The sequence below is a fragment of the Mandrillus leucophaeus genome, unplaced genomic scaffold (genome assembly GCF_000951045.1).
Source record: "Mandrillus leucophaeus isolate KB7577 unplaced genomic scaffold, Mleu.le_1.0 Scaffold242, whole genome shotgun sequence".
Classification (NCBI taxonomy): domain Eukaryota; kingdom Metazoa; phylum Chordata; class Mammalia; order Primates; family Cercopithecidae; genus Mandrillus; species Mandrillus leucophaeus.
The window spans coordinates 1,194,008-1,209,783 of record NW_012102499.1 but is presented as its reverse complement, the minus strand read 5'-3'; the positions used below and the strand labels follow the sequence as shown (position 1 = coordinate 1,209,783).

The following is a 15,776-nucleotide window of genomic DNA, read 5'->3' as shown; positions in this document are numbered from 1 at the left end:
GTAAACAGTTTGAGTTACAAGCAGAGTTGCACTTCAGCAGACTTCTACTCTTTGAAGAAGAGAGTGTCTTCTTTTCCCTAAGCATGGATTTACACAGTGCTATGTCTTGCTGGTTTAAGCCATGGCCTATGAGAGATGAGGAGTTAAAACTCAAAGACCACAACACCAAACAGGTGCGCCTGATCTTCACATTGGAAGAAGAGCTAAAACAAAACAGACTAAGTTGTTGGCAGCAGAAATGAAAATTGGACAGATTCATGGTGTTTTAAAGATATACTCTGAAGGGCTTTAGTGGTTCATTGGATATGCATAAGAAAGAGGCAAGAGCCAATGATGATGCCTCAATTTCTAGCTCATCCAACTGATATATCATGTAAGGCACATTGGAGAACTACATTTTTTCACCCATGAAGGGAGCAGGGAGTGGGGAATCATGGAAAGGTAAGTAAGGAAGATCATGAATTCATCTATAAGACAACCTAGGGAAGAGGCTGGAGCTCAAAGAACAGACTTGGGATTAAGCATTAAATTTGGAAATGTTCAGTTTAATTGCAGCTATGGAAAAGTATCCTATACTCACCTAGGATAGAGTATAGAAGAGGGCAGAGACCAGAGCCATGAGGAACTCCCATATTTAAAAGGACTGGTAGAGTGGGATGAGCTAGCCAAGACGGAGAACAATCAGAAAGAGGAAAAAACAAGGAAAGTATAATGTCACAAAGGCAAGGGGAAAATACTACAAGATGGAGGGAGTGCTGAACTGTGCTGGATGCACAGTATTAAGATAAGGACTTTAGTGACAGAGAGAGCACTAGTTAACTTCTCAAGAGCTATGAAGTGGGTGATAGAGCCAGAAGCCAGCTGGAGAGGATAAGAGAATGAATGAAAGCAGAAGTAACAGAAAGAAATGCAGTCAACTTTTCCAAGAAGTTTGGTTACAAAGGGGAGGTAAGAAAGGGAAGGGAAAAAGGTTGAAGGAGGATAATTTTAGGATGAAAAAAACTAAGATATTTAAAGACAAATCCAGAAGAAAAAAAAAGTTGAAAATAAGAAAAAAGGATAAAAGATGACACATACATGCTTAGCACAGTATTGCTTGAATATAAATCTCAATAAATGTTAACTACTGCTATAATTATTATTATTACCATTATTATGAACTTCATTATTACCAGTTCTTTTAAATATGGGAGTTCCTCATGGCTCTGATTTTTGCCCTCTTAACTTCTATACTCCATCCTAGGTGAATATAGAATACTTTTCCATGGCTGCAATTAAACTCATACTCTTCACTGGGTTGTCTTACAGTGTCAAGGAAATTTGAAGAGCAATTCCATTTATAATAGCATCTAAAAGAGCATCTAGGAACAAGTTTAAGTAAAGAAGTAAAATACTACTAGTACACTAAAAATTAGAAGACATTGCTGAAAGAAATTAATGAAGACCTAAAAAATGGAAAGACTTCCCATGCTTGTGGATAAGAAAATTTAATATTGTCAAGATGTCAGTACTACTCGGTGCAATCTAGAGATTCAACAATCTCTATCAAAATTCCAATGGTCTTTTTTGCAGAAATGGAAAAGCCCATCCTCAAATTCACATGGAAAATTGTAGGGGCCCTAAATAGCCAAAATAATCTTGAAAAAGAAGAGCAAGGTGGAAGGACTTACTTCCCGATTTCAAGACTTAATACAAAGCTACAGTAATCAAAATAGTGTGATACTAGCATGAGGATAGACATATAGACCTATGGAATAGAACTGAGAGTCTAGTAACCATACATCTATGGCCAGTTGATTTTTTTTTTTTTTTTAATAAAAATTGGGGCCAAGCATGGTGGCTCAGGCCTGTAATCCCAACACTTTGAGAGGCCAAGACCGGAAGATCACTTGAAGCCAGGAGTTCAAGACCAGCCTGGGAAATACAGCAAGACACTCTCTACAAAAAGTAGAAAAACAAAAAATTAGCCAGGTGTGGTGGTGCACATCTGTAGTCCCAACGGCTTAGGAGGCTAAGGCAGGGGGATCACTTGAGCCCAGGAATTGGAGGCTGCAGTGGGCTATGATCATGCCACTGCACTTCAGCCTGGGTGACAGAGACCCTGTCTCAAAAAAACAAAACTGTACATATGTAAGGTATACAACATGATATTTTGATATACATAGTGAAATGATTAGTCAAGCTAACATATTTATCTGTTCACATAGTTAGCATTTGTGTGTGTGTGTGGTAAGAGTACCTGAAATCCACTCTCTTAGCAAATTTCCAGTATACAATAGTCATCATGCTGCACATTAACTCTCTAGACTTATTTATTCTACACAACTGCAACTTTGCACCACTTGACCAACATCTCCCCATTTCTATCAGCATTTCTCTATTTCCCCCTCCAAATGATTTTTGATAAGGGTGCCAAATCCATTCAGTGGAGGAAAGAACAGTCTCTTCAACAGATGGTACTGGTACAACTGGAGTTCCACATGCAAAAGAATAAATCTGGACCACTACTTCACACCGTATACAAAAACTGACCCCAAATGGACCAATGACCTAAATATAAAAGCAAAAACCATAAAACTCTTAGCAGAAAACATAGGGGTAAATCTTCTTGACCTTGGATTTAGGCAATGGATTTTTAGACATGACATCAAAAAGCACAGGCAACAAAAGAAAAAAAATAGATAAATCGGACTTCAATGAAACTAAAAATTTTTGCATATCAAAGGGTATTATCAAAGTATAAAGAAAACCTACAGAATAGGAAAAAATATTTGGAAATCATGTATCTGATAGGATTTGATGTCAAGAATATATAAAGAACTCATACAACTCAACAACAAAGACAAAGAACCAAATTAAAATGTGGACAAAGAACTTGAACAGACATTTCTCCAAAGAAGATATATGAACAGCCAATAAGCACACGAAAAGATGCTCAACATCATTAGTCATTAGGGAAATGCAAACCAAAACCACAATGAGATACAACTTCATACCTACTTGGATGACTATAATAAAAAGAAAGAAAGAAAACAGGTGTTGACAAAAGTGTAGAGAAATTAGAACATTCACACATTGCTGGTGGAAATGTAAAATGGTGCTGCTGCTTTGGAGAACAGTGGTTTCTCAAAAAGCTAAGCACAGATTTACCATATAACCCAGAAATTCTACTCCTAGGTACATACTCCTAGGTACATACCCAAAGGAATTGAAAACAGAGACTTACTTGTATGCCAGTGTTCGTTGCAACATTATTCACAATAACCAAATGGTAGAAACAACTCAAGTGTCCACTGATGGAAGAATTGATAAAGAAACTGTGGCATATCCATACAATGGAATATTATTTGGCAACAAAAGGGAATGAAGTTCTTGTACATGCTGCAATGTAGACAAACCTTGAAAATATTATCTAAGGGAAATGAGCCTGACACAGAAGGTAAAATATTATATAATTCTACTTATATGAAGTATCTAGAATAAGCAAATTCATAGAGAAAGTAGATTAGAGATTACCAGGGGCTAGGGGAAGAGGAAAATGAGGAGCTGCTATTCCATAATAGTTACAGAGTATCTGTCTAGGGTGAAGAAAATGTTTTGGAAATAAATAGTGGGGATGGTTGCACAAGATTGTGAATGTAATTAATGCCACTGAATTATACACTTAAAAATAGTTAAAATGGGCCTGGCATGGTGGCTCACGCCTGTAATCCCAGCACTTTGGGAGGCTGAGGTGGGCGAATCACCTGAGGTTGGGAGTTCAAGACCAGCCTGAACTGGTAGAGAAACCCCGTCTCTACTAAAAATACAAAATTAGCCGGGCATGGTGGCGCACGCCTGTAATCCCAACTACTCAGGAGACTGAGGCAGGAGAATCACTTGAACCTGGGAGGCAGAGGTTGCGTTGAGCCAAGATCACACAATTGCACTTCAGCTTGGGCAACAAGAGTGAAACTCCATCTCAAAAAAAAGAAAAAAAAAAAAAAGTTAAAACGGTAAAATTTATGTTATATATATTTTACTACAACTTAAAAATTAATAATAAATAATGAGTAACTTGGTTTAAATGTTTTTTAAGGTCCTTTCCATTACTGAATTCTATGATTTTTTTTTTTTTAAGGTCGGAAAATAGGTTATATCCATTGTTGAAAATCTAGGAAATCTGGGGCATACTGATAATGGGAGAGGCTAAACATGTGCAGGGACAGGGAGTATATGGCGTATCTCTGTACCTTCCTTTCAATTTTGCTGTGAACCTAAAACTGCTCTAAAAAAAATAAAACCTTAATTTTTAAAATATCTAGGAAATCTCCAATTATGTCCCACGCCTTGGGTTCAGCTTAACATTTCAACGGAACAGAGCCTGGCACATAGTGCCAGATAAGTGTCTGTTACTATGATCATCATCATCTTTTTCAAAAAAGCCCTGTGGGACAAGTAGGATTAAGGCCATTTTAGATAAGAATAAACAGAGAGGGTAAAATTTTTGAGAAATTTGAGAAAATTTACTTTCTCAATAAATCTCTCAGCCAGCAACTGAGCGAGCTACTGAGCAAGCTAGGATTTGAACCCATGATAGCCTGGCCCAAGAGCCTAGGCTGACACCACTAAGTTCCTCCCCAGCCCAATCTATTCTAGAACTGCTGTGCATACAGATCTGATCATTTTTCTGCTCACTGTGAATGAAATGGTACCACTTTACCTGGTGCTTTTTCTATGTAGCCACATAGACAATGCATATCAAAGCACTTTGAAAACAGAAAATCCTATTCAAACGGTATGTATTATTTAGAAAGTTGGCTTTATAAATGTATGTTTTTGACAGCTTCAATTAAAGTTAAGATCTTACTAAGAGAAATTACCATTGTACCTTCTTTTGTGAAGTCAAAGCCTTCAAGACAGTACTCAGAATTCAATAAATAGGTTTTACTATGTAGATGAACAAAGCTTTAAAGTGAATAAGGACAGCAGTAAAGGACAGGTCAAGGGTAGATACTTCACAAGCCAACTGAATGAAGACCATGGCTTCGTTAGCTCTGAGTCGTTTAACATTTCATATTATATTTAGCAGGAATGTATGACAATATTACTTTGATTTTTTGCTGGTCCCGCTTAATTACTGCATCCAGTTGCTTCCTTTTTTCATTTTCTTCTCGAAGTTTTCTTTGTAGCTGTATCTTTTGATACTTCATGTGATCTACACTCTGCTCTAGTTCATTAGCGCGTTTCTCATTTTGGATTGACAGTGATGCCAGTTTCTTACTATCTTGTTGCTTCTTCTGTAAGACCTGAGATCATATGGAATATTTCAAAATGAAAAACTAAATCTCTCACATTCCTCAACTAAATTTAATCTTTTCATTTGATGGTAAAGGAAGAAATTTTCCCTAGATTTTCATTTATTTTTGACAGGTTCACAAACAATCACTTACTCTCATACATTTCCATTTTTGCAATTAGGGAAACCATCATAATTTTCATCACATATGTAAAAGTATAAAGAATGATGAGACTTCCTGATATGGACAACAAACAAAATGAAACAGATGATTTGCTTTTTATTAATAAGTATTTTAATTTAAAAAATAGTGAAAACATTACAAAACTGAATTTATATTTTAAAAGAGTCACTCATATACACCCCTAATCTACCTGTCCTGATTCCCAATGCAAAATTACCAATTTCTTAAACATTCTTCCAGGAAAAAAGTATGCATATGCATGCAAATAGCTTCATATATATTCTATATAGACTACTGTCTCCCTTTTTTCCTACTTATCTCAGGGGTCTTTTCATATAGATTTGTTCTGGGTGGCTGCATAGCATTCCACTGTGCTGTTGTTTTTATGGCTACAGCTATAGCCTAAATCGTTAATCCCTGAGTTAGGATGATCAGAGCTGATAACATCTTCCCTGAGAGTGACCAACCATTATAATTACTATTTTAACATTTATCTTAAATTCCTTCTCATCTAACTAAAATTACGTATAGATAGATTAGACTTTCAAAGTGTTCACACCACTAATATAAACTACTTGTGTTACAATTTAGTCCTGACCAAACATATATTAGACTTGTATTATGTGATTAGCATTGCACTAAGTACCAATTAGGTGGTATAAAAAAGGTAAAGGGATGTCATTCATAAATTATGCAAACCACAATTAATTATTTTCTTTATCTTGGCAATAAAGTGTTAGCATAGGCAAGTTTTGTTTTAATTAAACTAAGTATCCAAGAGGCATTGCTGCTTAAAGCAGTGCTACTCAAAATGTGATCTGTTGACCAGTGCTAGTTCACATTGTTGTCAATTTGCACCCCTCAGCATACTAATAGATTCGATTGATGTTTTCATGCAAGACTTTTTTGATCAAGAAAGCTGTGCAATGATTGACATTTATCTCATCGCAGAAGAAGAACAATCTGCAGATGAACTACTTTGGGGACCACTGGCTTGGAGGCCACAGGCCTTTGCCGTTCCAGTACCTAAATCTGGACACTGGCTTTGCCACTTACAATTGACAGTAATTACAATACTGCAGCAAAAATTATAATACCAGCATTTTAGTGTCTTTTTCACATAATAATAAAAATATCAGTGTAAATCCTGAAAGTCTTAAGAGTGAGGTACTGTTGCCATTGTCTTTTGCACTTATTCTATAGTTGCTCAAAAGTGCATCTGTCAGCATTAAACTATTAATGCAGCATGTAATGCTCTACATATACCTAAAGCCATTAAAAACACAGGTTTTTGAAGTCCTTAATTTACAAATGTTGTTTTAAAAATTGAAACAACTTTTTTATACCAATAAAAATATTAGTATTTCAGTATTTTAAAACAGCATGATATGGCTGGGTGCGGTGACTCACACCTGTAAGCCCAGCACTTTTGGAGGCCGAGACAGGCAGATCACTTGAGGTCAGGAGTTTGAGACTAGCCTGGCCAACGTGGTGAAACCCGTCTCTACTAAAAATAAAAAAAATTGCGGGCGTGGTGGTGGACACCTGTAGTCCCAGCTATTTGAGAGCCTGAGGCAAGAGGATCATTTGAGTCTGGGAGGAGGCAGTTGCAGTGGGCTGAGATATATGCCAGTATGATATGTTAAGAGTACTGAAAACTGGTATTGTCATCACCACTATGGGACTCTGACTGAGTTATTTTGCCTTTCTAAACCTTTGTTTCCACATTTGTAAAATGACTAAAAATACTCACTTCAAAGGATTAAATAATGCATATAAACCATTTGGTATGTATAGGCCCTCAACAAATGGTAATTACTGTCCTCCTCATCCTCCTTATCCCCATGAGTAGCGCATGGATATGTCAAAGGTACAAAATTTCTAAAACTATGTCTTGTTTCTGTCCTCTGCTGTATCAGATGTTTCTTTTGAGGTAAAGTTCTACACTTTTCATTTCCTTTCCTTATCAGTACTCTTAGCAGAAAAGGATATACAGCCGGAAGCAAAGCATGGAAAGGTGAATTCCAAAGTGGAAATAACTATTCTGAAGGAAAATGGAAGGTGTGACATAGATAACCACCCTATGTCCTCCTTTAAGCAGTTCAAACATTCAAGTCATATTATTTTAACTTGATGTTGACTTGAGAAGCTATTTAGGTAACAACTTTTAGTGGAAATATCCAGATGTTTGAGGTGGCATTAGAAACCCCAAGAGGGACTTTTCTGGCCTGTCACACCAGAATATCCCGGTATATTACAATATACCAGGCACACCAGAGGTATATTGTAAACACCTATTTTGTTGAAAGCAAATAACTGTGGCATAGTTCAGCAATAATAATAATGCTGTGAATAGATTAATTACAACTCTACCTATAATGGAAAAATATAAATATAACATGAAAGCAGTAGATCATGAGAGGTAAAGAAATAGAGGAGGCATCCTAGAAAGTTCATTATGATCAGACTAACAAAGCACTGTGACTATCTCCAAAGCACCTGGAAATGGCTTCTTCACACAAAATCTCTATGTGATGGGATATTTCTCACAGAATAGAATGTTTAACTGTAGCTATTTCTAAACTTAAAGCTAAAACCAGGCATTAGGAAGTTAAGGATGAGTCACAGTACACAAAGTTATTAACCCTTCTTAAGCCAATCAGTTATGGTTTCAGAAAACCATATCTCGAAATAGTTCTCATTTGTTGAGTGTCTACAAAGTGTCATATATGTACCAGCTGTTTTTTTGTATTATTTAACCATTATTTAATCCTTTGTCCTTCAGGAAAAAAACACTATTTTGTGGTTATCTTTATTTCTTACCATGTGGTTTTTTGATATGAAGATTGAAAGAATATACTTCTTGAATGAAGAAATATACTACCCAGATTGTAAAATATGTAAATCGACCAGCACACTAGAAAAGTTGACACCCAGTTTCTCTTGCTGGTATAAACTGAATCCCACTTCTTTCCTAACTCAGTACAAGAACCCTCAGAAGCAAGAAAGCTTAAATAAGTTTTCTCAATTACATTTTTTAAATTACCTGAACTCTCAGCTTTGCAGCATCCATCTTTTTACGGAACTCTTTCTGTAATTTTACCTTCATTGCAACATCAGAAAGATCTTTGTTTTCCAGCTCCTGTAGCTGCTTTTGTGTTTCAGTTAGTTCGACTTTTGCCTGTTCTGCGTCATGCTCTAGCTTTGTTACTTTCAAAGAATACTGCTTGCTTACAGACTTGGCATCGTTACCTTAACCATAATAATAATAATTATTAGTATAAATTATGTAAAAAGAAGTTAAACATCAAAAACATAAAAATACTCTACTCTAAAATCCAGCCAGGCAGTGATACTATTTAAGGCATAGCATTAAAAACCCAGTTGTCCCCACCCACCCCCATCAAACACAGCTTGCCATCAGGCCTCTTAATGATTAATTCCTTAATGATTGTTTCCATCTGTGGCCAGTCTCACTGGTTCAATCTTTGGCGTTTAGAGTGACATTTCTGGTCCTCTGAATTTGTAGTTGAGCTTGCTGGCATCAAACTCAGTTAAGAAGGATATTTGGAGTGACTGTCCTCTTGCTTAGTATACTCCAGCCTCCTGCTACCAATAATCTGTCTCCTTGAATTCCTTTTTTAAATTACTATGAAAATTTTTAAATATAACAAAAGAAATAATAAAATGAATCCCCATCATCCAGATTTAAAAGTTATCAAGATTTTGTCACAGCTGCTTCAAATATGCCTTTTGTTTTACTTTGCTTATATATTATAAAGCAATCCTAGATGTCATTTCATCTAACCTATACATACTTCATTTTGTTAAATTCCTTTTACTTATACATACTGCAATCAGCATTCATACAAAATATGGACATAACCAAAAAGTCATTATCACACTAACAATATTAATACCAATCAGCCCATATTCAGACTTTCCCAATTGTCTCAAAATGTGTTTCACAATTGGTTTAATCAGGATCTAAACAAAGTCCACAATACATTTGATTGTTATATCTCTTAAGAATCTTTTCATCCAAAGCTGACTCTCCTTTTTCACTAACCTCAACTTATTCAATATTAATTCCTTTTAAATTCTTTTCTTATTAATATATAGAACAGAAAAAATAGAATATAGATATTTCTATATCTCTTTTTATTCTAAGTCCAGCTAGTGACCCTAAAAGCTTGGCTTTGATTTGCTCTGAATAGGCAACTGTCCCTGAATTAGACTGGCAAACTCGTGGCAGTAAAAAATAGGAGTCTAAAGCTCAGGGGATGAATAATCACCAGAGACAGTTAATTACACTATATATTTAGAAAGAGTCTCGCTCTGTCACCCAGGCTAGAGTGCAGTGGTGCAATCTCCTCTCACTGCCACCTCCGCCTCCTGGCTTCCAGCAATTCTCCTGCCTCAGTCTCCCAAGTAGCTGGGATTATAGGCACATGCCACCATGCCCAGCTAATTTTTGTATTTTTAGTAGAGACAGGGTTTCACCATGTTGGCCAGGCTGGTCTCGAACTCCTGATCTCAAATGATCCGCCCACCTCGGCCTCCCAAAGTGCTGGGATTACAGGTGTGAACCACTGCACCCAGCCTATTATACTATTTATATAGCTGGTTATACTGCTATCCAAAAATACTCATCATTTTTTGATAAAAGTTATTTAACTAAATGCATTGTGAACTGTCCTCTGACTCTAATTTACGATTACTTGACTAACTTTAAAATACATACAACTACTATATTTTAACAAATCATTTTGGACTATTCATTAATTGTTCAACACACCAATATTTTATGAACCACTAAAAAAATACAGTGCCAATTACAACATGTTTATTTTATTTTTTTGAGACAGGGTCTCGCTCTGTCACCTAGGCTGGAGTGCAGTGGTGCAATCATGACTCACTGCAGCCTTGACCTCTGGGGCTCAACCAGTCCTCCTACCTCAGCCTCCCAAGTAGCTGCGACTACAGGCATGTGCCACCAAGCCCAGTACGCACCTGTAGTTTTTATAAATTTTTTTTGCAGTGTATTAGACTTGATAAAATATAGTATAGATGTCCTGTTATTACTTACTGCCAACTACTTAGTTGGCAGAAGTAGCTGCTATTCAAGAGAAATCTTCAGTGAGACAGCATTAAGGGCATTAAGTTTTTTGTGTTTTGGGTTTTTTTGACATTTTTTAAGAAGCATCCTCTGCTTAGCTACTTTCCCAAAGCTTTCTCCTTTCTCAATCCTAGTGACATGTGTGCTATGCATCATTCTAGCTCCAGTTACCCAGATGTTTAAATTAGTTTGACCATGCTGCTTCCTCACAGGCAGGATCAAACCCCAGTTGACCCCTCTTAGGAGTATCTAGGAGCTGATCTAGAATCAGGGTACTGCCTGTGGAAGTTGAGGATATTTACCCACTAGAATCAACGACTTTCTTTCAGAAAGGTTATCTTACTATGGATCTCACTAAACAAGCATGTTTTTGTAGCCTGGTATACCCAATGTGGTTGCATTAAAATAGAGGATACCAGAGCTTACACAGAGAAGACCCTTTTCTTGCTCATTAGAACCAAGGGCAATTTGGAGCTTTCCTAAAAATCCTCAGAGATGGTGACTATCAAAAGTGTCAGTGAGTGCTTGCTTTTCAATGCCCTCTCACTGAAGACTTCTCTTGAATAGCAGCTGCTTCTGCCAACTAATAACAACAGGACATCTATACTACATTTTATCAATTCTAATACACTGCAAAAAAAATTTATAAAAACTACTGGTGCGTACTGGGCATGGTGGCACATGCCTGTAGTCCCAGCTACTTGGGAGGCTGAGGTAGGAGGACTGGTTGAGCCCCAGAGGTCAAGGCTGCAGTGAGTCATGACTGCACCACTGCACTCCAGCCTAGGTGACAGAGCAAGACCCTGTCTCAAAAAAATAAACATGTTGTCATTGGCACATTAAGTGCCACAGAATTTCAGCACAATGCAGAGTTCACACTGGTTAGAACAATTCAGAGGTGAAATCCCAAAAGAACAAAATTCTTTTGATAACTAACCTCCACACATTGGCCTAAAAACTCACCTTCTTACACCAATCCAAGCTAAGTGGATAGATCTGAGCTTCAAAACCTAAAGTAACTGTTACACATCAGAAGCAATTTTAGAAGTTTTCTTTCCCATATAAGCTGGTTCACAAGATACTATTACCTGTTTTTATTAATTCTTTAATCAGATCTTCCTTCATCTTGATGTTAATTGTAAGTTCTCTCATTTTTTGTTTAGCTTCAGTAAGTATGCGTTCTGAATTCTTTAATTTTTGCAAATTCAATTCTTGACTCTCCTGGAGATAATCAATCTTTAAATCTTAAAAAAAAAAAAAAACACATAGAAATAAAACTATCTGCTGGTAAAATATTCAACAGAAGTAGAGTTAAAAAAAGAAAAGCAGACACAAAAGCAATTTAGAGGTGGCAGTGGAAGAGACAAAAAAGAAGGGAAGGAAAAAGGGGAAAAATTACACAGCAATTGGGACTCTAGCATTACAGCTTATAGTAAGAGTTTTTATTTTCTTACAAATTAATACATATATATATATTTTTCATAATATTCCATAGATTCAGACGCACAGTTTCTCATTGCCTTTCACATGAGTTATTTGAGACAGGTGTAAAATTTCCAGATGGACAGAGGGGTGAATTTGTTTCCTATCAACTTCTACTTTTATGGTAATTGGAGAATGCAGACTATACCAGGCTACTCCGAGTGTGGTCTAGCACTGTTTGTTACTGCCTGCACCAGAATGTAAATCAACTATGTCACTAGGTATACTGCTGTAGTTCAGGTGACATTTTTTTCATAGCCAGACTTTCTCAAGGAAGAAACTAGTGTAAGCTCATTTACATTCCAACTTAAGTTTTTTTCCTGGTTGCAGAGCAGTAACAAACAGCTCAAGCATGGCTGCTTGAGTAGCATTTACCTTTATTATTTCCACATTTTTATATTTATTTTAGTTATACTTAAATTTTTGGCTCATAAAGCCACGTGTAGGTTCTTAAAGAGATGCTCTACATTTTCAAAGTGTAGCACTTACGTTATTTATATTCCCGATTCCCTTATTTTTTGTGGGTCAATCACACATTGACCAAGAGAGATGAGTTAATAAAATCTACTACTACCGGCTGGGCACAGTGGCTCATGCCTGTAATCCCAGCACTTTGGGAGGTCAAGGTATGCAGATCACAAGGTCAGAAGTTTGAGACCAGCCTGGCCAACACAGTGAAACCCCATCTCTACTAAAAACACAAAAATTAACTGGGTGTGGCGGCACACACCTGTAGTCCCAGCTACTTGGGAGGCTGAGGCAGGAGAATTGCTTGAACCTGGGAGGTGGAGGCTGCAGTGAGCCGACACCACACCACTGCACTCCAGCCTGGGTGACAGAGAGAGACTTCATCTAAAAAAAAAAAAAAAGTTGTGAAAACTATAGGTGATTTTTTTTTTTTTTTGAGGTAGGGTCTTGCTCTGTTGCCTAGACTAGAGTGCAGCGGTGTGATCTCGGCTCACAATAGCCTCGAACTCCTGGGCTCAAGCGATTCTCCCACCTCAGCCTCCCTCCTGAGTAGGTACGCACCACCACGCTCAGCTAATTTTCTGTAGAGAGACGATCTCACTGTGTTGCTCAGGCTGGCCTCAAACTTCTGGCCTTAAGCAATTCTCCCGTTTCAGCCTCTTAAAGCACTGGGATTATAGGCATAAGCTACTATATGTGGCTCGTAAACGTTTTTGATGTTGTTATTGATGCATAAAAATTCTTAGCAGTTGTGTACTAAAACATTACCAGCACCCAGTACACTAATTGGGCTCTAATGCCAAATACATAATTGATGTTAGGCACAAGTCCCAGTGAAGGAGTAGACACCTAGTACAATTACTTATACTGTACTTTAACATCATTAGGAATACAAAGCGTATCAATTGAAGTCTGAATATAAAAATCCTTATTCTGAGGGAGTAAGCCTAGATCTCTAGCCATAATTAATTGATAGAAAATCTTTTTTATTAAGGAGTAAAAGAGGTAAAACAGAGAACATAAAAGAAGTTCTACCAACCAGAAAAGCATTTGTACCAAGTTCTGGTCTTTGAGAATTCCTGGATGTTTCTTAGAAACTATCAACTGAGGAAAAAGATAAGTGTCCTATAACCATTAGGTCTACATTATTTAAGAAAATCTATGTACCTTCATTCTCCAAATTTGACTTTTGTGTTTCATCCTGAGTATCATTCAGTTCAACAAGGGAACAAACAGAGTCTGGCTTCTGAATCCACGAACGACTTCTACATCTAAAAAAAAAAAATCAGAAAGTTAACTCATTTGTTAGCGTTTTCTAATCTGCCCTCAAATTAGTTTCCCCAGAAAGTGACAGTAATGTTAAAAAATTATTAATTACATTTAAAAACAGAATGTCACTAATATTGCTTAAAATAAAAGGATGCCCCCCCCACCCATGTTGAATCAGTAGAAAAGTCATGTTTGTTGCCACCGTGGCAGCAGAATAAGGAAATCAAAAAAAAAAAAAAAAAAAAAATTCCCTCTGAAAATTAGAATCTAATTATTATAAAAGCTCTAAAAGCAAAATTATTTTTCAGTTATAAGACTGATGATTTGTGTTCAAATACTATTTTCATAACACATTAGATGATAGTACATTTAGCAAAAGTTACCTACTCTTATATTAAACATAAAAGATATACTCCAATGGAAAAAACCTGTACTTCTATATTTATTGCAGCATATAATTATAAATATTTATTAAATCAGTGTATATTTAACATACCTAGTTCCAGATTTCTCTTGGCCTTCCGATTCTTCATCATCACTGTTATCAGAAAATTGGCAGTGGAGGACCTCATCTTGTTCTTCTATGTGACCCAACAGCATCTGACTTCGTGTTCGAAACCCAGCAAATATTCGATCCAGAGAGTACACAGGCGGACTTGTGTGGACCTTCCGAGTGATTCCCCCACCCAACAACAAAAAAGTGATATTTTAAAAGTCTAATTTTATCCTATTATTCTCAATGCTGTTAAAGCAGTTATTAGGTTGGCACTCTTAAAATAGCCAATCACTGGAAAATGCTCCCCTCAAACAAAAGTCAAAATTAATTTAACGATACTTTGTGCCTCACAGACAAATACTTCTTTCAGAGTATACACAGCTCCTCCTCTTCTGGACAACTCTTCTATCTTCACTTATGGAAAATAGTATTCAAAAGTGAAATGAAAAGCACGCATGGAAAACATTCCAGCTCTTAAACACAGCACAGACACACCCCAACAAATGTGCCCGCTTCCCCATCTTCCCAGTTCAGAACACCTGGAGAACTGTGGTGCTCCAATCCAAATCCCGCCACAGGAAGAAACCCAGAGCCATCTCCACTCCCTCTGCCAGGGCAATATTCCTAATTTGAATACCACAATGTATATACTTATTCTTTATATATGGTGGTTAGATATAGCTGAATTAAGGCTCTAGGAAAAATATTTAATATATGTCATAGGACAAATAAAATTGTATGGCTAGCCTGGGAATTTTCTATAGTATAACATTCTTCTATTGGAAATGCACTTTAAATTCTCAAAAAAAAAAAAAAATGACCTTGGAAAACAACAACAACAAATTAGAAATTGCCTTTATACCTTTGTTCTGGTTTCTATTACAAAATATTTCCTTTTCATCACCTCTGTAACCAAACCTCGAGATGACTTCTCACAAAAGGCAATAAAATCTTAGAGGAGACAGTCCATTTATCAATATAAATTATTATAAGCTGTTAAATTGTAACATATAGTGGAATATGAGTATCACACGGTGTTTAGGATTCAATCACTTGACTACAGGCCCCCGTCATGTATTCTTTCCTAAAAAATCCTACCTGATTCTGAAAATCATCTTATATCTGATTTTTGTGCTTCTGCTGTCAGTCACCTAATTAGATCATCTGTCACATCGGCATCATGATAGACAGGGGTAAAGTTTTTCAGGTGGCCTCCCAATGGGAAATGAGGGAGGGGAATTATTTAAGGAAGAACCAACTCAACAAGTACTGATCTAACGAGTACAACATACTAGACATGGCTATTTTATCCCATAACTGGCAGGCATCTAGTTTTCTCTTCTGAGAGTGTGGGAATTATTTAAGGAGCAAATAATAAAATCTTTTGTTCAGAAACTTCATTCTCTGGGATTGTAATTTCCTTTTAAAATTTCTTTTTACAAAGAAAACCAAATGTCCAGAGCTATTATAGTATTCATAC

At 36.6% G+C, this 15,776-nt stretch overlaps 1 protein-coding gene across 1 annotated transcript in view; it reads right to left on the bottom strand.

Moving 5' to 3' along the window:
• The window catches only part of KIF27 (kinesin family member 27), a 99,283-nt gene that overhangs the window by 41,889 nt on the left and 41,618 nt on the right, over positions 1–15,776 (bottom strand). The window contains exons 7-11 of the mRNA XM_011982757.1: positions 14,297–14,466; positions 13,699–13,802; positions 11,670–11,825; positions 8,509–8,714; positions 5,091–5,288 (exon numbers count right to left, since the gene is read on the bottom strand). Of these exons, the coding sequence (XP_011838147.1) occupies positions 5,091–5,288; positions 8,509–8,714; positions 11,670–11,825; positions 13,699–13,802; positions 14,297–14,466 (834 nt within the window). The remainder of the gene's footprint in view (positions 1–5,090; positions 5,289–8,508; positions 8,715–11,669; positions 11,826–13,698; positions 13,803–14,296; positions 14,467–15,776) is intronic.